Raw genomic sequence first — 21,476 nt, 5'->3', positions numbered from 1 at the left:
ACAGCGCCCTGCACCACAGGGCCCTGGCCTCGGCTGGGGGGCCCGACACGACCGTAATACACCTAATAACGTACAGCGCCCTGCACCCCGGGGCCCTGGCCACGGCTGGGGGGCCCGACACGACCGTAATACACCTAATAACGTACAGCGCCCTGCACCCCGGGGCCTTGGCCTCGGCTGGGGGGCCCGATACGACCGTAATACACCTAATAACGTAGAGCGCCCTGCACCACGGGGCCCTGGCCACGGCTGGGGGGCCCGACACGACCGTAATACACCTAATAATGTAGAGCGCCCTGCACCACGGGGCCCTGGCCTCGGCTGGGGGGCCCGACACGACCGTAATACACCTAATAACGTACAGCGCCCTGCACCACGGGGCCCTGGCCTCGGCTGGGGGGCCCGACACGACCGTAATACACCTAATAACGTACAGCGCCCTGCACCACGGGGCCCTGGCCTCGGCTGGGGGGCCCGACACGAACGTAATGGATGTACTAAATAACACACCCCGCCAAGCACAAGGTCAGGGCTCTGAGGCAATGCCGCCCTAAGACCAGCACTGTTCTGACCACGGAAGCACACGGGGAGCAGACCCAGGGCTCTGTCCTCACGGCCACGGGACGCCGCGGAGTTCCAGACAACGTGTGCTGTGACTGTGTCTCCGGATGCTCATTGGTTGGCTCTGGATGGTGCCTGGGGACGGGACGGATGAATGGCAAAGCGGGACAGGGTGGGCCGGCCACGAACTCACCTTGTAGACCTGTCCGTACGTCCCGTTCCCGACCACCTCCACCAGTTCGAATATGCCGGCAGGGTCCTGGGGGGGTAACAGAAACAATGTCAGGGGTGACTGTGCCACAAACATTCCTGCTGCACTAGCCCACCCTCAGACCCTCTCGGTGCCGGCTTGCCCCGTCCTCCCCCCACCTCAACTCCAGTCCCTGCCCCCTGTGCCGGCCTGCCCCGGAGAGCCCCTCTCCTCCCCCGGCCCCAGCCCACCCTCCAATTCCCAGGTAGCACTGGGCAGGGTCTCTGCTGCGTATCACACTGCCGAGCTATTAATACCATGGCCGGGGCCTGATGCCACACGATCCCCCGGGCACAAAGCACGTGCCAAGTGCTAACCAATATTGGAGGGGGAGGGACAAGCCCGTGAGAGCTGGGTGTCACTCCAGACCAGAGGCAGCCGCATCTGTACAGCTGGACAGGTAGTTCCTGGTTCAGAGACACAGTCAGGACCAGCCAGCCAGGTTACCAGTGCTGAGCGGGGGTCCTGGCTCCCCACCCCTCTCTCTGCCCTCTTCCCACGTGGATGTAACTTGTTTCATGACAGTACCTACAAAGCCCAGACCAAGACGGACGGAGATCAGGGCCCAGACAGCGCCGCACAGACCCCTCCTGGGCCGAGAACAGGGCCCCCATAGTCTCTGGTGGTGCTCAGACTCCTCCCTCCCTGACTCAGATTGGGGTCCCCATCACACCGGGTACCACACAGACCCCCTAGGCTGAGATCAGGGCCCTCCATTGTTCTGGGTGGTACAGAGACCCCACTCCCACTGGACCAATGCTTCACCCCTCGTTCTTCCTGTTCTCCACTGGCTCAGACACCAACCCTTCAGTTTCCGTCTCCAGGCCCTTCGCCGCCTGTCCCCACCCACCCCATCCTCTCTCGAGATGCCGAGCCCCACCTCCGATCGGAGCTACCGGCCTCCATCGCCCATTGGCGATGTTGAGCCCCTTAGTGCCTTCTCCCACAGCTGCCTTAAACACCGAGCCCCTACAGCCGCCTCCTTCGCCACACTGCCTCCAAAACCCCCGCCCACGGTTAGCTGCTGGTGCACGGAGCCCCTGCCTGGCCCCACCGGGTCCTGGCACGCTGGCTCTTAGACTTTGGGGGAGGATGGAGTGTACAGGGAGGGTTTTACCTCCACGCTGCTGTGTTCATAGCCCAGGAGGCTGGTTGGAGAACGCGTATTGTGCCACGAGGATGAGCCCTGAGCCCTTATCTGATTCCAAAAACACAGGAAGCACTTTGGGGCTGCGCCAAAGCCGGAGAGCGAGGCCATATGAGCCGGCATCTCTTCCACACAGCCCTCTGGCTGCAGCGTCAGCTCCCCCCGAGCACCCGCGGTCCCCTCTGATTCCCGGAGCGGCAGCGTGGGGCTGAGCAACTGACCAAGTTCATGCAAACCAGCCGGCAAAGAACACCCAACCCTACGCCCCACTCTGGGGTGGGCATTTTACAGAGGATGGGGGGGAAGTCAGAGAGAGGCTACGGCTGGAGAAGATGCTGTGCAGTGAGAATGAAGCTGTCCCGGAGTCCCCGGGCGATGCTCTGGACCTGCTCCCCATGAAGCCAGGCAGGACTCTGGGGGAGTCTCCTCTCTAGGAGCAGCCTGTCTGCAGGACACACAGCTCACCCGGCTTCCCCCTTCCTGGGTCTGACCTCGGAGCCTTCAGCCTCCTCTGCCTCTCCGTGCGCTTCCCCCCCAGTGAGTCCGCCCAGGCGGGGTCCTGGGGAAGCCAGAGGGTCCTGCCCCCCAACTCTGCAGTCAGACGGGACTCTCAGCCAGCCGGTAACACAGAAGGTTTATTAGACGACAGGGACATGGTCTAACACAGAGCTTGTAGGTGCAGAGAACAGGACCCCTCAGCCGGGTCCATTTTGGGGGCAGTGAGCCAGACAACCCCGTCTGCCCTTCACTCCATGTCCCAGCCAGCCCCAAACTGAAACTCCTTCCAGCCCCTCCTCCTCTGGGCTTTGTCCCTTTCCCGGGCCAGGAGGTCACCGGATTCCTTCTTTCTCCAACCCTTTAGCTCTCACCTCGCAGGGGGGAAGGGCCCAGGCCATCCGTGGCCAGGAAACAGGGTGTCGGCCATTCTCTGTGTCCAGACCCCTGCACACCCCTGCCCTCTAGGGCTCTGCAATGGTCATACACCCTTATCTCACCACCTAGATACTTAAGAACTGCATGGGAGAAACTGAGGCACCCCCACACTATTCAGAGGAAACATTAAGAACAGTCCCACTTCGTCACAGAAGCTAAAACCGATCGAGTCCTTAACAAAAAGATCAAGTGGTGACTTGTCTGCAGCATCTCAGTCCCTCCATGGGGAGAAAACCCCTGGTGCTGCAGGGCTCTTTGATATAGCGGAGAGAGGCAGATCAGGACCCAGCGGGGTAAACAAGGCACCAGGTTTTCACAGACAGGGTGATGAGCCATTAGACCCTCCTCCCCAGGGCAGCGGTGGATCCATCTCTTCCTCACTTCCCACCCGGCCCGGAGCCTTCCTGGAAGGTGCTTTAGAGACTGGGCTCAATACAGGGAGAAGAGGATGAGAACCTCTGTTCTGGGTTATGGTCTATTAGACGGGTGTCTTGGCGGAGGAATCATCGCCTGGGTACAATGAACGGCTCCAGAAGACTAACAGAACGCAGGGCTCTTGCTGCGCGACTTGCTTTCCTCTTCTTAATTGATTTACTGAAGATCCTCATTAAACTAATTTCTCACAAGGGCACAGGAAGGCGGCTGAAGGTTTTACACGTTCAGCAGGGCAGGGAACAGACAAGAAAGTCACTTAACAAGACACAAGCTGCAGGGAAGCGCCAAGCACAATGTCACATTGCAGGAGCATCTATTATCAATCAGCTGTTCGCTCTGGGTTGGTACAGGCCCGGACGGGGCCATCTGCAGAATAAACACCCCCTCTGGGGCTGGAACGGGAGCGTTCCCCCAGGGATCTGCAGATCCTGAGGGGAATTCTCGGGCATCACCCACAGGAGGTCAGATGAGCCGGTCCTGGCTGTAGGCTCCGTGAAACCGGCCCCAGGATCTCCTAGAATAAGCAGAAATCTCAGCTCACCAGCATTTTGCAAGCATCATGGTGGAGCGAACTGGGACCCTAGAGAGAGAAAGGGCAGCCATGTGGTTCAGACACAGGGCTGGGGGGTCAGGACTCCCCCACAGTCTGTTCCTGGCTCTGCCTCGAACTCCCTGCCTGAGCTTGGGTGAGTCTCTGGACCTCAGTGCCCTGTAAAACGGGAAGGAAGAATAATGCTGCCTCTCTCGATTACTTAGACAGTAAGATCTTCAGGGCAAGGACAGTCCCTTGCTATAGGGACAGGATCCCCCCCCACCTCAGCTGGGAGACTCCGAGAGACACTCGGAGGGACAGGATCCCCCCCACCTCAGCTGGGGGACTCCCGAGAGACACTTGGAGGGACAGGATCCCCCCCACCTCAGCTGGGGGGCTCCGAGAGACACTCGGAGGGGACAGCATACCCCCCACCTCAGCTAGGAGGCTCCACGAGGCACTCGGAGTGACAGGATCCCCCCCATCTCAGCTGGGGGGCTCCACGAGGCACTCGGAGTGACAGGATCCCCACCCATCTCAGCTGGGGGGCTCCGAGAAGCACCCAGCACAACAGGGTCTCCCTGATCTCAGCTGGGAGTCCATGCAGCTTATGGCATGATGAGGTCCCTTCGATTTTGGCCCGGGCCTCTGAGCATCCCCAGGACACAGATCATTGAGGAGGCCTGAGGTAGCTGCACAAATGGAGACAGATGTTGAAACCAGCCCCAAGAGCCCATCGGATCATCCTGTGACTGGCCCTCCACCAGCTACTTCCGCAGGGAGGCCAGTCCCTTGGGCTGCACTAACGTATCTCCCAGAAAGGGTCTAGGCCGCGAGATGGAGACCCCCCCCGCCCCGTGGAGTTTGGTCCCATGCTTGGCCCCACACTGCCAACACCCGCACCTCGGGACAATTCTGCTCCGGTTCTGAATTCCGGGGCTCCTGGGGTGCTCAGGGGATGGGCCACCCGGCCTCAGCAGAGGAGACAAAGCTCTGGGCTGGCTCAGAGGGGAGGCAGCTACTCCCTGTGAATACATGCGGGGCTGTTCTGGGAGCTCTGGATGCGTATGCCCCCGCTAGGCCTCGGCGATAACACATCATGGGCAGAAACGGGTCTGCACCTGTGCGGTGCCCAGAGAGACGACAGAGCGCCGGCCGCCAGCCGAGGGGCTCTGGATCCCGCCCAGGGCAGAGAGGGGCAGGTCTCTGGAGGAGTCCGGGGGCTGAAATTACAGATGCTGCCAAGGAGGCGTGAGCCATAAACTCCTCCGTTCTCATCCTGCTAGGCTGGGAGCTCGTGGGGGCTGCTCCTGTGTGTGTCCATGCAGCACCCTGCCCGCTGGAGGGAGGGGTCCACGCTGCGCTTAGCACCACAGGCCCCACACCCCCCATCTCAGCCCAGGGGTCTGTGCAGCGCCTGGCACAATGGGACCTTTGAACCAACTTTTCAGACAGCCCCTCCCTGCTCTGCTCCCTGCACTCAACCTCCCTCGCAGCACAGAAACAGCACCCTTCCACGGCGGGGGAAATTACTTGGTGAAAGAGCCTGGGACGCACACCAGGAGACCTGGCTCCCAGCCCCCCGTTCTAACCCACCAGACCCCGCTCCCCTCCCAGAGCTGGGGAGAGAACCCAGGAGTCCTGGCTCCCAGCCACCCCTGCTCTAACCCACCAGCCCCCGCTCCCCTCCCAGAGCCGGGGAGAGAACCCAGGCGTCCTGGCTCCCCGCCCCCCAGCCCCAGGAACGGCTCAGTCTGTTGGAGATGGCGCATTGCTCTCAGGGCCCAGCATTCACTGTCGCTCCCTCCTGGCCCTTACACCACCCAAACAAGCTGGCAGCTGACACGAGTGGTGCAAGGGGGAACACAAAAGAGCCCTGTGAGCAGCTGAGCCCCGGCACACAAAGGAATTAACAGAGAAGCCAGGCTGGAATCGGTCACAAGGGGCCTGGGACAGAGGCCAGCTAGCAGGGCTTTCTGCTCCCCTCTCCTGCCCGGACGCCAGGATCCGTGCTCGCAGCCCTGGGGTGGTGCTACCCGCTGGGGCAGGTCAGCGTACGCCAGCCCCACCATCGGGCTGAGCTGCCTCGGCAGCAATGCCTTCTGGGCAAGCGACCCACAATGCGGCGGTGCGCCAGGTTACCCTGTGGGGATGACGCCCGGCCGCTGGGGGGATTGTGGGAATTCTCTGCCCGGTGGCAAGCTGCAATCCCCAGCATGCTGAGGCACAGAGATAGCACGGCCTAGCGGGTAGGCCGCTGGGCTGGGAGTCAGGGGACTGGGCTTCTGGTCCCTGCTGGCGCTGGGAGACCTCAGGCAAGTCCCTTCCCCGCTCTGGGCCCCTGCGATTTCCCCTCCGTCCCAGCCTTTGCGTAGACTTGAAGCTTGGGACAGGGACTGCCTCGCACAACGGGGGGCCTTGATCTCTGTGGGGGTCGGCCCTCTGTCTGGCACGATGGGGCCCTGTCCAGTGCCTGGCACAACGGGTCCCAATTTCAAATGGGGGGGTCTGTGCCATGCTCAGCACCACAGGGGCCGTGGCGTGAGTCTGTGCAGGCCGGGGACAACAGGGGCTCCGATACTGGCTGGGCTCCGTGCAGTGGTCCGCATGGCTGGGGGTCAGGCACTCCTAGAGAATCAGCAGCGTTAGCAGACAGGGAGTCCAAGCAATCCACCCAGGACAATCAGCTGTGTGGGGCTGGGACCCGGGGCAGACGGGAGCATGGGAGAGGAGTGCAGGGGTGAGCCAGGCAGTGGGTGGGAGGGAGAGCTGGGAATCCAAGGAACCGGTGTTTATCTTGGAGAATGGGATTGGAGCTGGGTATTCTCTTCAGGACACCACGTTTCTGCCCCTGGATTGCCCTTCTGGGGGCCCAGCAAGAGCCTCCTTCCCGCCCCCTTCCTGGCACGGCAATCCAGGTCACACCTCCAGAGTCAACAGGACTTTGTACTCGGAGCGCTTGCCAGCTTCCCGACCCACCCTCATTCCCTCAGAGAGAGAACAGCCTGCGTTTAGAGAGGAGAGCTGGCAAGGGAAGGAATCCAAGTGTACGGACTCCCTGCTCCCCACCCCCACAACCCATGCCCCTCCTAGAGCTGGGGAGAGAACCCAGGAATCCTGGCTCCCAGGCCCCCCCGGCTCTAACTCACCAAGATGGGGTGGCACCATGCCGGCACTGCACAGACACCCAGCACCTGAGATCAGGTGCCCCTCATCACACCGGGCACTGCACCCAGAGCCAGGTGCTGCCCCAGAGAGCTTCCCGTCTAGCAGCCGCAGAAAGGCCCCTGCTGGATCAAAGCGTTCAGCGAGGCCCAGGGAGACGCAGCCCTAGCGTCCTTGCCCCCCTCCAAGAACATCGCCCCCACTGTGCGCCCACCCCAGCACCACGCAGGGCATGCCAGCCTCCAGGGGGGGCCCTGGGCATCTCAAACCCACTCGCGACAGCGCTCCCAGCACGATCTAGGGAGGGGGGCTGACCATGGGGAGCCACTCCTCAGGCTGGTGGGGGGGTCCCCAGCTCAGACTGGAGCTCAGTCTCCTGAGAAGTCCCCCAGTTCATCTCAGTGACGCTCCACCTACACCCCAGGCAGCGTGACACAGCCCAGCGCCTGGCAGACGACCCCCAGTTACACGCAGAAAGCCGACACGGAGCACGAGAAGGACAGACGGGTGGCAAGGGGCTTGTAACTAAGAGCACTGGGCTGGGAGGCAGGAGATCTGGGTTCAAATCCTGGCTCTGCTGCAGACTCCCTGTGAGCACGGTTTCCTTGTGCTGTCTAGGATACTGGCTATGCTGTAGTGTGGACGTGTGTAAGCCCAAGCCCCCCTCCCACCCCCACACAAAGCCCTCAGAGTGTTTGTACAATGCACAGCCCCCGGCAGCTACCGGCACACACAGACATCTGAAGGAGGACGAGAACCTTTCAAGCCCAGCTGGGTTTGTTGGCCCTCACTCTCCATGTAATTCGAAAGACCCGTGGAAGTCCCCAGTATGAGGTGGTGAAAGGACATGGCTCCCACTCGTGCCAGCCAAAGGCCTGTTTTGGGGGGGCATCTCCATCTCTTGGGGGCGTCTGACCCAGGCTGGAGCTTTTCTGGGAGCTTTAGTTCGGCTAAATACAGGGGCTAGTGGGCGGGATTCTCTGACCCAAGGGTTCAGGCTAGATGGCACTCCAGTAGATTTTTGTCAGACTCTCTCTATAGGAGCCCCGTAATCAATGTATGGTTCCCACCGCAGCCTCACACCCTTCAGTGTATTGATCGTCACAGCTGGCATGGCAAGGATCCCCGCTGGTCAGATGGGGAAACCGAGGCACGGAGCAGCTGAGTGACTGGCCCAGTGTCACACAAGAAGTCTGTGGCAGAGCAGGAAATTGAGCTTGGCTCTGCCACCTCTAGGCTCGTGCCCCACCCATGAATTAGCCTGCGGAACTCACTGCCATGAGAGCTGCATTCAAGGGCCCTCAGACATTTCTACAGATAACGGGGACACCCGGGGTTGGGAGAGGAAGAGATTCAAAACACAACCAAGAGCATGGCTGGGGGAAGGCACAGGGGATGCAGGCAAGCCCTGGCTGGTCTGTTCAGAGGACCCAGGCTTCTCAGCCACCTCCCTTCGCAAAGCCATCCACCCACCCCCTGGCCCCACAGGCTGCTGGCACAATGCAGAGCGGAGAACCTGGGGAAGCCGGCGCATGGGCAATGCTGGGGTGGAATGGCCCATCCTGGAACACCACAATCCCTTCCCTGCCCCGCGGCGTTCTCCCCAGACAACGTACCTCCCGTTGGCACAGAGCTGGCCCGGAGTCTGCATCTCAGGCAGGTTCAAACATGACCCAATCAGCCCTACTCCCTGCCAGCTGGCAATATGGCACTCATTCTCAGTGGCAGCCAGGCAGCAGCTGGAGTCTAGGGTTTGAGGAAGGGGCCCAGGAGCCAGGACTTCAGGGTTCTCTCCCCAGCTCTGGGAGGGAAGTGTGGTCTGGTGGGTTAGAGCAGAGAGGCTGGGAGCCAGGACTCCTGGGTTTTCTCCCCAGCTCTGGGAGGGGAGTGGGCTTGGGAGACAGCAAGGCTGCCTTTGTGGTTAACGGACCGGATGGGACTCAGAGACCTGAGTTCATTTCCCAGCTCTGCCACAAGCTCCCTGTGTGACCCTGGCCACTTCACTTCGCTTCTGTGCCTCAGTTCCCAGCTGTAAGAGGGAGGGGGGGAACCATCTTTCCTGCTCTCCTCAGGGCTGGGAGCAACTTGCGATGGGTCTGTTCAGGGCTTGGCCCTTCAGAGAGGCCCTCAGATTGGGGTGTGGGGGTCTGTGTGACCCCCAGCCACTCGGCCCTGCACCACCCAGGGCATCTCTTCCGCAGCTGCATGTGTGTTGGTGCTTGTCACTTCTGGACCTGCATGGCAGGCACAGCAAGACCACCCAGCATCCACAGCTGTAGACCACCCCAGCGCAGAGGTATGGGGGGCAGTAAGATGGGGAACCCCCAATCCCTTCAAACTACAGCCTGGTGCCCACCAGCGGCGAGGCGTCAGAAACCGGCAGCTGCTGGCAAAGCAGGCCAGGGAAGTGTCACGAAGTCTCCGGGCGATGCCCTGGAACTGCTCCCTACGAAGCCAGGCAGGACTCTGGGGAAGTCTCCTCTCGGGGAGCAGCCTGTCTGCAGGACACACAGCTCACCCGGCTTCCCCCTTCCTGGGTCTGACCTCGGAGCCTTCAGCTTCCTCTGCCTCTCCGTGCGCTTCCCCCAGCGAGTCCACCCAGGCAGGGTCCTGGGGAAGCCAGAGGGTCCTGCCCCCCAACTCTGCAGTCAGACGGGACTCTCAGCCAGCCAGTAACACAGAAGGTTTATTAGACGACAGGAACATGGTCTGACACAGAGCTTGTAGGTGCAGAGACCAGGACCCCTCAGCCGGGTCCATTTTGGGGGGCAGTGAGCCAGACAACCCCGTCTGCCCTTCACTCCATGTCCCAGCCAGCCCCAAACTGAAACTCCCCCCAGCCCCTCCTCCTCTGGGCTTTGTCCCTTTCCCGGGCCAGGAGGTCACCGGATTCCTTCTTTCTCCAACCCTTTAGCTCTCACCTCTCCATCAGTAGCCAGGAAACAGGGTGTCGGCCATTCTCTGTGTCCAGACCCCTGCGTACACCTGCCCTCTAGGGCTCTGCAATGATCCTACACCCTTATCCCACCCCCTAGAGACTTAAGAACTGCCTAGGGGAAACTGAGGCACCCCCAGCCTATTCAGAGGAAACATTAAGAACAGTCCCACTTCATCACAGGACGCCTCTGTCCGGAGCAGGCATTTCCGATCTTCCCCCTATATATCGAGATAGGAACCTGCAGCTGCGCCCCCCATGTTCCTCACGGCAAAGCCCACCCTGAGGGGAACTGCACAGAAAGCAAGTTCCCCCCCACGGTAGGTTTCAGCTGGGAGTTATTGATCACTGTAGCACCCTGGAGGTCCCAGCCTAGATCAGAAGCTGCCACACAGACACCACCCCAAGACCAAGATAGGGGTCCCCCCCATGCCAAGTACGGTACAAACATATTGTAAGAGACAGCCCCCCCCCACCCCATGATCTTTAAGGCTTTGTATGAAAATTGAGGTCCAAAATTTCCTTGAGCAACTTTTTATACACCCCACAAGTTTCTGCAAACTGGAGTGAGATGTGTCAAATCGGCCTCCAGGTGCAGGGGGGTCGCAAAACCCCCGTTTCTACAGTGCCTGCACTGACAGCCCCAAACCGCAACTTCAGCGCACCCCAGATTCAGCTTTTGAACCCAACTATTAAAATCAATCACAACTTTGTTCCAGCCTCAAGCCTCTTACAATCTAGGGGCCCGGTCCACTACGCAGCCGGGCGTCCTAAGTCCCAGCCTGAACCATGAAGCCATCCTCCTCCAGCGACTTTTTTAGCCTGGGATCACGCACAGGGGGAATATCCAGCAGCCTTGGGCCCTCTGAGCCAAGGTTAACAGGCCAAATGATTCCTCATTGCCCATGAGTCCCCATGCAGCAGTGATCCCTTCCCACGAGCCATGCAGCCCCCCCAAATACTAATGATACCTTGCGCTTTCCATTTACAGATCTCACAGCACTTCACGCTGGGGATTATTACACTCACTGGACAGGCAGGGGAAACTGAGGCATGAGGCGGTGAAGGGACTCGCCCAAGGTCGCTCAGTGGCAGATCTGGGAACAGAAGCTGGGTCTCTCGTGTCCTAGCCCACTGCTGGACCCACTAGATCACGCTGACCCACATCTGCAGCACTCCTCTCCCATCACCTGGGTCACCAGCCACATGGCCCTCAGTGAGCCTCAGAGCTCAGCAAATTCATGCTGTCCCTGGAGAGCCAATACGCATTGCTAACATACCCAGCTCCAGCCGTGTGCAGGCTGTCTCCCCCCACCCACGAGCCCCCATCATGGGGCTATTCCTTCTCCTCCCAGACAACAATGAGGTCACCTTATTTCCAGCCGAGAAACATCACTTAAATGTGTGAGGTGCTGTGGGTTGCCTGCCTTTGCTAATTAGACAGCAGGCCTCGCTGCAGAGAGCTCCCTGTGCCACAAAGAAAAAGGACGGGGGGGAAGCTGGACAGGCCCAGGGCAGGGCTTCGGAAAGGCCCCGATCCCGCTTTAAGGAGATCGTAAAGCAGTTTTGCTGAGCTCCAGAATGATGAATAAGGTTTCCCTTTAGCGCTTCAGCATCAGTTAATTTCAGTTAATTTCAGACTTAATAGGATTCAAAAAAGAACTAGATACATTCCTGGAGGATGGTCCAGCAGTGGCTATTAGCCAGGCTGGGCAGGGCTGGTGTCCCTAGCCCCTGTTTGCCAGAAGCTGGGGATGAGTGACAGGAGACGGATCACTGGATGATTCATTCCCTCTGGGGCACCTGGCATTGGCCACTGTTGGAAGACAGGACACTGGGCTAGATGGACGTTTGCTCCGACTTAGTATGGCCGCTCCCATGTTATGTTCAGTCAGCCCCACGGCGCTGCTTTCTCCCACAGCCCACGGCAGAGCGGGGAGTTACCCAGCACGTCCCACCCTCAGCAGTAAATCACAACAAGGCAGATCCGCGGCCACCACACAAGGTATTGATTTGCATTTCACGGCAGGTGTATGGAAAAGGGGAATCAGGAGTCGTGCAGCTACATGAAGCCTTCTGCCGGAAGGTGGGCTTGGTCAGACACCAGACTACAAAAGGAGGTCGGGGCTCCCCAAAGCCAGCGTGAAATCCATCCCAGCCACCTGGGATTTTCAGCTCTGCTCCAGACTGTCTGCGTGATCTGGGGGCAGTTCTCCAGCCTGTGATCACAATGGTCCCTGCTGCCCTGAATCTACGGAAAACCCTGGGGGAGTCCCTGCGTCTCCGGGCCTCAATTCCCCTATCTGTACAATGGGGATAAGATCTCCGCCTTGTCTGATTAGACCATGACTCCCAGGGCTGGCACTGCTTTACTCTGGCTGTGTAGTGCCCGGCACAATAGAGGCCACCAGCTGGGGGGCGGTGTTGTACCTGGGGCAATTACACCAGGAGTCTGGGCAGCTCTCCCCACAAACCTCCACTGAGGCAGGGACCTTTCCTCCAGACCTGTCCAGCGCCCCAGCTCCGCACTCTCAGACTCCCAGCATGAACCATCCTGCAACGAGCCTTTTGCAGCCGGGGATCCAGCGCGGAAGCCCCACAGGACTTCGCTCTCCAGCCAAGGAGTAGGCCCCCACCGCACGAGACACTGCAGCATGCGCCTCTGGGCCAAAAGCACCCTGAGGGGAGCAGCCCATGCCCCCTCCCCAAATCCAGCGCTAGACCAGCTCCGAAAAGGGAGAGGTTTGCTCCGCAGCTGACTTGGGGCAGGTTGGGGCACATCCAGTCCAGGCAGAGAGCAGAGAAGCACCCCACCCCGTTCGCACCAGAGAGGCAGGTCAGCCAGCTGGGGAACTCTGCTGCTGCTGTTGTTTAACGCAAGGACCATCGCCACGGGCTCGGCATGTTACCCCCCGGGCCAGGCCTGCGGCCCCTCCGCCAACCCCCAACGCACCCCCACCCCCAGCTCGCAACCCCGGGCCCAAACCACCAACGGCAGAATTGCCAAAGGAGCCAGAACGCTGCCAACTGAGCTCCTCACAATGCCCTGAGGCAGAAGAGTCCAGGGTGCAATTCCCAGCTCAGCCACATGCCTGGGGAATGCTGTAATGCCCTGAACGTACAGTGCCTGGCACAGTGGGATCCTGGGCCCTGATGTGCCAGGTACTGTACATTAGGGGTATTACAGCAGTCCCCAGGCACCCCGTCAGGGCCCAGGACCCCCATGTGCCAGGCACTGTACGTTAGGGGTATTATGGCAGCCCCCAGGCGCCCTGTCAGGGCCCAGGACCCTTCTGTGCCAGGTGCTGTACGTTCAGGGCATTACGGCAGTCCCCAGGTGCTCCGTCAAGGCCCAGGATCCCACTGTGCTAGGCGCTGCACGCAGACCAAAGGGTTGGGAACAGAACCAGGTGTCCTGAGCCCAATGCCCTGGCCCGGGGAGCAGACTGCCTCTCTAGCAGCAGCGTCTGCCGTGCCTGCAGGGCTGGGATAGCACCCCTGGAGGTGGGGTCTGTACAGCCTGTGGAACCAGGCAGGCATCCACATTCCCTCCAGACCCACAGCTCAGCACGCAGCCGGCCTGCTTTGAACCTGTGACCTAGAGGCGGAAGATGGTCTCAGCACCTGCTGGCCACTCCAGCCTCAGGCGTTTCATCTGCAGCAGTCTCTGCTCCCTGCTGAAGACCCTGCTGGGGCTCTCCAGCGATTGTTCAATGAAGCGCAGTCCAGACAATGAGACCAGCTCTGCCTTCGACCTGCTGGGGGACTTGGGCAAGTCCCTTGTCGACACGCAACTTTTCCCTTCCCAGCACATCTCCTCAGATTGTCAGCTGTTTGGCACAGGGATGTCTCTTGCTATGGACCTGTGTAGCGCCCAGCAGAGGCGAGGACCCTCCGATCTTGGTTGGGGGTGGGGGAGGGCAGTGACGGGCAGTGTTCCCCCCCAATCTCGGTGTGTGGGGGGGTGAGGGCGGTGCCAGGCAGCGCTCCCCACCCTCTCAGGGTGTGTGTGTGTACGCGCATCGCTTCCCGCCCAATCTCGGTCAGGGAGGGGGGAGGTGGCAGGCAGTGCTCTGCCCCAATCTCGGTCAGGGAGCGGGGGCCTCTGGGCAGTGCTCAGCACAGCCAAGGGCCCCCCTAATCTCGGCCAGGACAAGGAGAATACAAAAGCTGTTTCTAAAGTGGATTTTTCGGTGGCTGTGAGCCTTTGTATCAGCAGGGAGCCAGGCAGGAACATGTGGACCGTTAGACATTAAAAGCCCTTATTAGCTCCGTCTCTTCCTTTATTTCGCATCCACGAGCTAGAGCCGCACGATGCGAGTTCAAGGACAGAAGCCACAAGAGCAGGAACGTGTGAAGTGAGCTGTAGCTCAGGAAAGCTCATGCTCAGATAAACTGGTTAGTCTCTAAGGTGCCACGAGTCCCCCTGTTCTTTTTATCAGATCCAAAGACACACACTGCAGTCAACAAGTTCTACCTCGCAACTCGCACTGCGCTGAACACCTCAGGCGCACGGCCTGGATTCGAATGCCAACGCCGAGCGGAAGACGCCCTCGGAGTGACACGAAGCCAGCAGCTGCAGCACCCGGCCTTGGTGTCAGACTCAGCAGCAGCTCCCGTTTGGTCACTGCATCTCTCCAGGCCTCAGTTTCCCCACGGTAATGCAGGCAGCCTGTGCTGGAGGACCTGGGAATTGAACTCAGATCTCCCAGGTACCAGCCCAGCGAGTAGAGCCAGCACACCACAGTCAGCCCTGCAGAGGACTAGCTAGCACAAAGCGGGGTGGAGCCATAACTGCAGGGGAGACCATGAGCTGGTTCTGGCCAGTGGGAGGACAAAGGGCTGCGAAGAGAGGACCCCCCCCGGTGACCTGACCAGCCAGTCCCAGCCAGAGGGGCCAGAGGACAGATGAGGGGAGAGGGGGCCCAGGCGACCCTGTTTACCTAGAGAGAAGACAATGGACAGAGGTGGGGCTTGGGGGAGGTGATAGGAGATGCCCAGCTGGGAAGCAGGGGGGCTCGGGGCTGGAGGGAGGGAGCAGGCAGAGCCCCGCTGGATGCAGGAGAGACTTGGATGTACTGTGTTGAGGGAGACCAAGCCTGAGGAGTTTCCTATGCTGGGGTCAAACGTTCAATAAACCTTTCTGTTTTATGTTTGCTGAGAGTCACTCCAGTCTAGAGATCAGGGGGCATTATTCCCACTGGGAGTGGAGGCCCTGGGGGTCTCCCCAAGGGGCCCACGGCAGAGACAGGCGTGCTAAGGCTCAGAGAGGGGTGGTTCCAGGATGGGGGGGGCTTAACCCACGAGAAAGAGTGGACCCCCGAGAAGGGCTGTCTCACTGAAGGGGGTTCCCCCCACAGACCGCACGGGTCCAAGAGTGGCCATGACCTGTGAGTCCGTGACAGCCAGAAAGACCACCCCATCCAAAAAGGAGTAGGGGGTCACGGTGGAGAGTTAGCTGGACAGGAGCTCCCAATGCGATGCAATGTGGACCGGGCCCCTAGATTGTAAGAGGCTTGAGGCTGGAACAAAGTTGTGATTGATTTTAATAGTTGGGTTCAAAAGCTGAATCTGGGGTGCGCTGAAGTTGCGGTTTGGGACAGTCAGTGCAGGCCCTGTAGAAACAGGGGTTTTGTGACCCCCTGCACCTGGAGGCCGATTTGACACATCTCACTCCAGTTTGCAGAAACTTGTGGGGTGTATAAAAAGTTGCTCAAGGAAATTTTGGACCTCAATTTTCACACAGCCTTAAAGATCATGGGGTGGGGGGGGCTGTCTCTTACAATATGTTTGTACAGTACCTGGCATGGGGGGACCCCGATCTCGGTCTTGGGGTGGTGTCTGTGTGGCAGCTTCTGATGCAAAGGCTAACGCCACCCTCAGATGCACCCACAGGGGAATCTCACATAGGAGCAAGGCACCCTAGGACACTGTTGTCATGTTTGGGCGTCTGCAGTTCAGGAAGGAAGGGAAAGCCTGCCTTATAAGGAGAGATGGCAGGAGCGCAATCCAAGGGGCTAAGGGGTGGCTTGATCAGCACCTACGTGGGGCACAAATGTTTAACACCGGGCTCTTCAGTCTAGCAGCGAATGGTCTAACCCGACCCAAGGGCTGGAAATCGAAGCGAGACAAACACAGGCTGGAAAGCAGGCGTGGCATGTTAACAGTGAGGGGGATTAAGCACTAGGGCTGCCGTGGCAATTTTTCCATCAAGATGAACATATGAACGGCCACACTGGCTCAGACTGATGGTTCGTCTAGCCCACCGAAGCGGCCCGGGCCAGATGCTTCAGAGAGAACGAACGGAACAGGGTGATTACTGAGTGATCCAGCCCGTCAGCCAGTCCCAGCTTCTGGCCATGGGTGCATGGACAGAAGGGGTGGGAAGTTTTTCTAAGAGATCTGCTCAGTTCACACAGGGATCCATTCAGGGCCTGCACTGTACAGGAAGCCAGATCCTTTATGACTCTAGCCCCACGCAGAGAAAGCCTTTCCACACAGTCCCCAGCACCATGTCTGCACTAAGGCTCTGAACACCGCCAGCCCCCGCTCAGCAGCAACCGTGGGAAGACTTCTTGATGCAGATGGGGCAGTCATTCCAGTTAGGGCAGCCAGACAGCTCCCAGCTCGGACTGGGTCATGGGTATTAGCACCCCCCCATTTCAATCTGAAGCAGCAAAGCCCAACACATTGCCTTCTCCACACATGGATACAGACAGATGCACCACCTGGCTGGCTGGGTTTGGGGTTAGTTTTTGGCTCTCGTCTCACGCTGCACTTTTGAACACTGTGTGCCTTCCAGCCAAATATCCCTGGCAAGTGACCAATCACCGCTCAGACCAGGTAAGTCAGAACCCAAGTAGCGAAATTAAGACCCCGTCCCCACTGGCAGGGGGTAAGCGTGGCCTTTTGGGAAATCCTGAGAAGTCAGCCATGAGCTCCCAGCGAGTGGCAATGATATCGTGTCCAGCGCTCGCATCCACACTTTAAAAACGATGATGATGAAACATGGGAGAGGGTTTAGACAAGAGCTATAAGGAGGATCGACAAGCTGGCAACCACGCCTCACAAAGCAGCTCAAAGTATTCATCTTACCAAAGACATTAATCACGGTCTGTAAGTACCTACATGGGGAGTAAACAGCTGGAAGCTAAAGCCATGCAAATTCCCATTAGAAATAAGGCATATGCTTCCCACAGCGTGAGTGATTAACCATTGAAACAAGGTCCCCAGGGCAGGGGTGGATTTCCCATCTCTTTCTGCCTTCCCATCCAGACTGGAGCCTCTCTGGAAGACGCTTTAGCCCAGCACAATTCTTACGCTCAATACAGTGGGAGCTGGGTGAAATTCTCTTGCCTGTAGGGTACTAGATTATCTAACAGTCTCTCCTGGCTTTCCTCTATGAATCGGGGCAAACCAGATGGGACGAGCAGATTCTGTGCTTAGGTTGCCATTTAGCAAAGGCTGATGCATACCAGGGTTTACTCCAGAAATGCACCATGCCCAGCCCCTGCACTTCCAATCAGATAAGAAATGCGTCACTTCCTGTCCTAAAACACTGGGCCCTGTTGAACAATTGTTGCATTCCACCCTACTGGCACCGCAGTTTCTATCAGCAAAAGAGTCGCCAGAACCAGGGTCCATTCAGCCCAGAGCCTTGTAACAGCTGTTGGAGACAAGAAACCCTGCAGCCACGGGATAACCTGTCTCTGTTACACAGAGGATGAGTCTCAGAGGAACAGCCGTGTTAGTCTGTATTCGCAAAAAGAAAAGGAATACTTGTGGCACCTTAGAGACTAACCAATTTATCTGAGCATGAGTCGTGCTTGTGCCCTGAAGAGCGAGAGTCTAACTCTTGTTTTTCTTTTTAACCCTTACTATTACCCACATAAAACGTCGGATCATTTGTTTAAATCTCGCTAAACTCTTGGCCTCTTGTGGCACTGAGTTCCACATACTTTTTAAATGCAGTGTACAGCATATGTCCTTTGGTCAGTTTTAAATGCAGTGTACAGCATATGTCCTTTGGTCAGTTTTAAATGCGCTGACTTCCATTTTCATTCCACATCATCTGGTGAGATGGAGAATCTACCACTGCTGTAGGCAGTTTGGGCCACCGGTTAATCACCCACACTGTACAAAACCTGTGCCTTATTTCTCACGTGAATTTGTCTGGCTTTATCTGCCAGCCGTTGGTTTGTGTGCTGCCTTTCTGACAGATTAAAGAGCACCTTGGTACCGGATATTTTCTCCCTGTGATCTGCGGAGTCCATGACTGGCTGCTACCACCTGAATAAGGCAGGGAGATGTTGGGGATCCTTTGGGAAGGACAGAAAGACTGCAGCCAGCTGGGAAGAAGTTCTATCCACCCACCAGCAATGACATCTGCACAGAGCCAGCGTTACGAAACCTCCCTCGTTTGTCTGTGAGATAGACGGTGGTTTGAAAAGAGATGTAATCACATTCCAAAGCGTTCCGGAGCTGTTCTGCTGAGGGAGGCGAGAATTCACAGCACAGGCCGACCTGCAGCCGGCACCTCGGTTCGTTCCCATTAAACACAATTATAAACTAGGGTTCCTGTAAAAAGGGAAATGCTTTGCCAGGGACTTCGGGCCAGCGACTCATTTTATACTGGTACCAGCACCACGGTTATGGGGAAGATCTAATTATACTGGTATAAAGGCAGGTGTTGCCTTGGCTAGAGCACTGGGAGACCTTCTATTCAGAGCTCTGACGCTGATCTGTTAGGTGACCTTTGATAAGGCACATCCCCGTTTTACAGATGGGGAAACTGAGGCAGGGAGTGGGTATAATGATCGACGGACGAAAAGCATTAGCCTTTATTATATATATATAGCCTCATTATTATAGGTGATTATACTGGTATAACTACATTGATCTCAGGGCTTCTCTACACGAGACACTACACCGATAGCACTTCTGCGTAGACACTATCTACCCCGCCAGGAGGGGTTCTCCCATTGGCGTACGTAATCCCTCAAGGTCGAGGGAATGAATGCTCCAATGCAGAAGCTCTGCTCTGTACTCTGCATGAAACCCCTGGCATGCCAGGCTAATCATTATTCACCAGCTCGCCTCAATCCTGAGCAGAGCCGCCACGTTGCATTGCCAAGGTTTTGTGGCGATGGCCTAAAGAACTCCTGCTTGTTAGCACTGCAGAGCCGGGGATGTCAGAATCACCATTCCCACACAAGGGCGCTGGCAGTGTGGGGGGCTTGATTGAGGGTGATTTACCACCAGCCCAGCACAGCAGAGGAGAATACTCCAAGACGGGGCGGTTATTCAACATTTGAAAATCGGATTTGGGGTCTAGCAGGTTGATGTGGGCCAGGACAGTGACCCCATGATCCATGCCTAAGTGCTACCAGGCATGAACCACTGCAGCAACAGCTCCCCACTCTGCCCCCTGAGCCAGCTACCAACATGTGCCCTCCCTGCACTGCCCACTGCTGCACCGGTTAGGAACGCAGAGGCTGGGCACCATCGGTGAAATAGGAGAGACGGGGGAGGAGAGAACAGGGTAACGCAGCAGCATGCGTGGGGAAGAGCTAGTGAGATCATTGCAGAGATGGGGGAACGGGGTAACCACAACAACGCCAGTGGGGAGGAGAGCAAAGGGGGAAAACAAGGAGTCAGGGTAGCAGCAGTGATGCTGGGAGGGTGGGGGGGGGGAGACACAGGGAATCAGGGTCACTGCAGCGACGCTGGGAACCGGGGATCAGGGTGAGTGCAGCGACGAAGGGGGGAAGCGGCGGAGGAACGGGGAGTCAGAGTCACTGCAGTGACACGGAAGGGACACAATGAGTCAGGGTAAATGCAATGACCACAGCCGCTGCAGAGACACTGGGGCGGATAGCAAGGGGGAACGGGGAACACGGCTCACATCCATCTAATCACTTCCCCATCTGCCTAACCCCACCGCAACAGCTCCGGGGGGGGGGAGCGGGGGGGAATCCCTTGAGTCACATCCCCCAACCCAGGGACAAGGGGGAGGGTCCAGCAGAGATGGGGGGGTGTCCTCCCAGGTCCCACAATGGGGGGGGGGGGAACGACTCATTTAGCCCAACCCGAACCCTCCCCTCACAATAGGGCCCAGAATAGGGGAGGTGCCCCCTTGTCCCAACACAAGGCCCAGCCCAAGCGGGGGTCTCTTCCCCCCTCCCCCCACATCAGAAACCCCCCCCCGTAGGGCCCAGCCCAAGCGGGGGGCTCTTCCCCCCTCCCCCCACATCAGAACCCCCCCCCGTGGGGCCAAGCCCAAGCGGGGGGCTCTTCCCCCCTCCCCCCACATCAGAACCCCCCCCCGTAGGGGCCAGCCCAAGAGGGAGGGCTCTTCCCCCCTCCCCCCACATCAGAACCCCCCCTGTAGGGCCCAGCCCAAGCGGGGGGCTCTTCCCACCTCCCCCCACATCAGAACCCCCCCCCCGTAGGGCCAAGCCCAAGCGGGGGGCTCTTCCCCCCTCCCCCCACATCAGAACCCCCCCCCCGTAGGGCCCAGCCCAAGCGGGGGGCTCTTCCCCCCTCCCCCCACATCAGGCCCCTCCCCCTTCACCTGTAACCCCCCGCCCACACACAGACGTCAGGCCAGCCTGACCTTTGACCCTCCCCCTCACTGGCCCGCTGACCCTCGACCCCGTTGCCAAGGCCGCCGTGACCTTTGCCCTCTGCCCCCCTTACCCTGAGGGCGGAGAGGTCGATGTCATCCAGGCTGCGGGCGGGGGCCGGGTCGGCCATGTCCGGGGCGGGCTGGGCCTGGCCGGCTGCTCACTGCGGCCCCATTGGACCCACCCGGCGCCGGGCTCCGCGCACCGACTGACAGCGGCGGCCCCCGGGCGGCGAGCGGAGCCGCACTGCGCAGGCGCCGGCAGGTGGGCCGTTGGGCGCGCGCGGCGCGTGAGGCGGAAGACGGTTGCCGAGCACGCAGGCGCCGTCTGCGGGGGGAGGGTCACGGGTCGGCGCATGCGCGGGGCGGACAGTGAGGCGCAAGAGCAAGATCGAGCGCCATGGCGCCCTCGCCCCCCCCTCACCCCGCGCGCATGCGTGGGAGACGGGGCGCGTGAGGAAAGCGGCGCAAGGCGCGTGTGCGTAACCGCGAGTCAAGGCGGGCTCTGTCCCCTGGTCAGCGTCTCTCCCCCACGTGACATTTACGCAGGCGCCGGGTGGGAGACGCGGGGGGAGGTGCAGCACGTGCGGGGCGGGGCTGGGAGCGCAGGGCGCGAGGCGGGGGAGGGTGTTCCCGCCTTTTTCACCTGCTGGGGGCGGGGCCTCAGGCCAGAGCGGGGAGGGGCCTGTACTTGGTGGGGGAGGGGCGTGCTCCTGAGGGGGAGGGGCGTGTTTCTGAGGGGGAGGGGCGTGCTTCTGAGGGGGCGGGGCGTGTTTCTGAGGGGCAGGGTGTTAGCCCACGGCCAAGGATGTTTGGTGAGGTGCCAGCTATGCCCGTTTATGCCATCCGTGACTTCAACCGCTAGGACGCACTGTCCCCTCGCGGCGGGCAGCC

The 21,476-nt window shown here is 59.3% G+C and overlaps 1 protein-coding gene across 14 annotated transcripts in view; it reads right to left on the bottom strand.

Moving 5' to 3' along the window:
- Positions 1–20,843, bottom strand: part of MINK1 (misshapen like kinase 1) — a 61,819-nt gene extending 40,976 nt beyond the window's left edge. For 12 of the 14 annotated variants that reach the window (XM_075123836.1, XM_075123839.1, XM_075123838.1 and 9 more), the window contains exons 1-2: positions 20,657–20,842; positions 755–820 (exon numbers count right to left, since the gene is read on the bottom strand). In XM_075123836.1, the coding sequence (XP_074979937.1) occupies positions 755–820; positions 20,657–20,713 (123 nt within the window). In that variant the 5' untranslated portion in view covers positions 20,714–20,842. Of the gene's footprint in view, positions 1–754; positions 821–20,656 lie in introns of all 14 variants that reach the window. The other 2 variants (XM_075123848.1, XM_075123849.1) reach the window with 1 other exon arrangement.
- Between the last annotated feature and the right edge of the window lie 633 nt (positions 20,844–21,476).

The sequence above is a fragment of the Caretta caretta genome, chromosome 28, assembly GCF_965140235.1.
Source record: "Caretta caretta isolate rCarCar2 chromosome 28, rCarCar1.hap1, whole genome shotgun sequence".
Taxonomy (NCBI): Eukaryota; Metazoa; Chordata; order Testudines; family Cheloniidae; genus Caretta; species Caretta caretta.
Note: the sequence above shows the minus strand (reverse complement) of the source record. Positions and strands in the feature narration are given on the sequence as shown.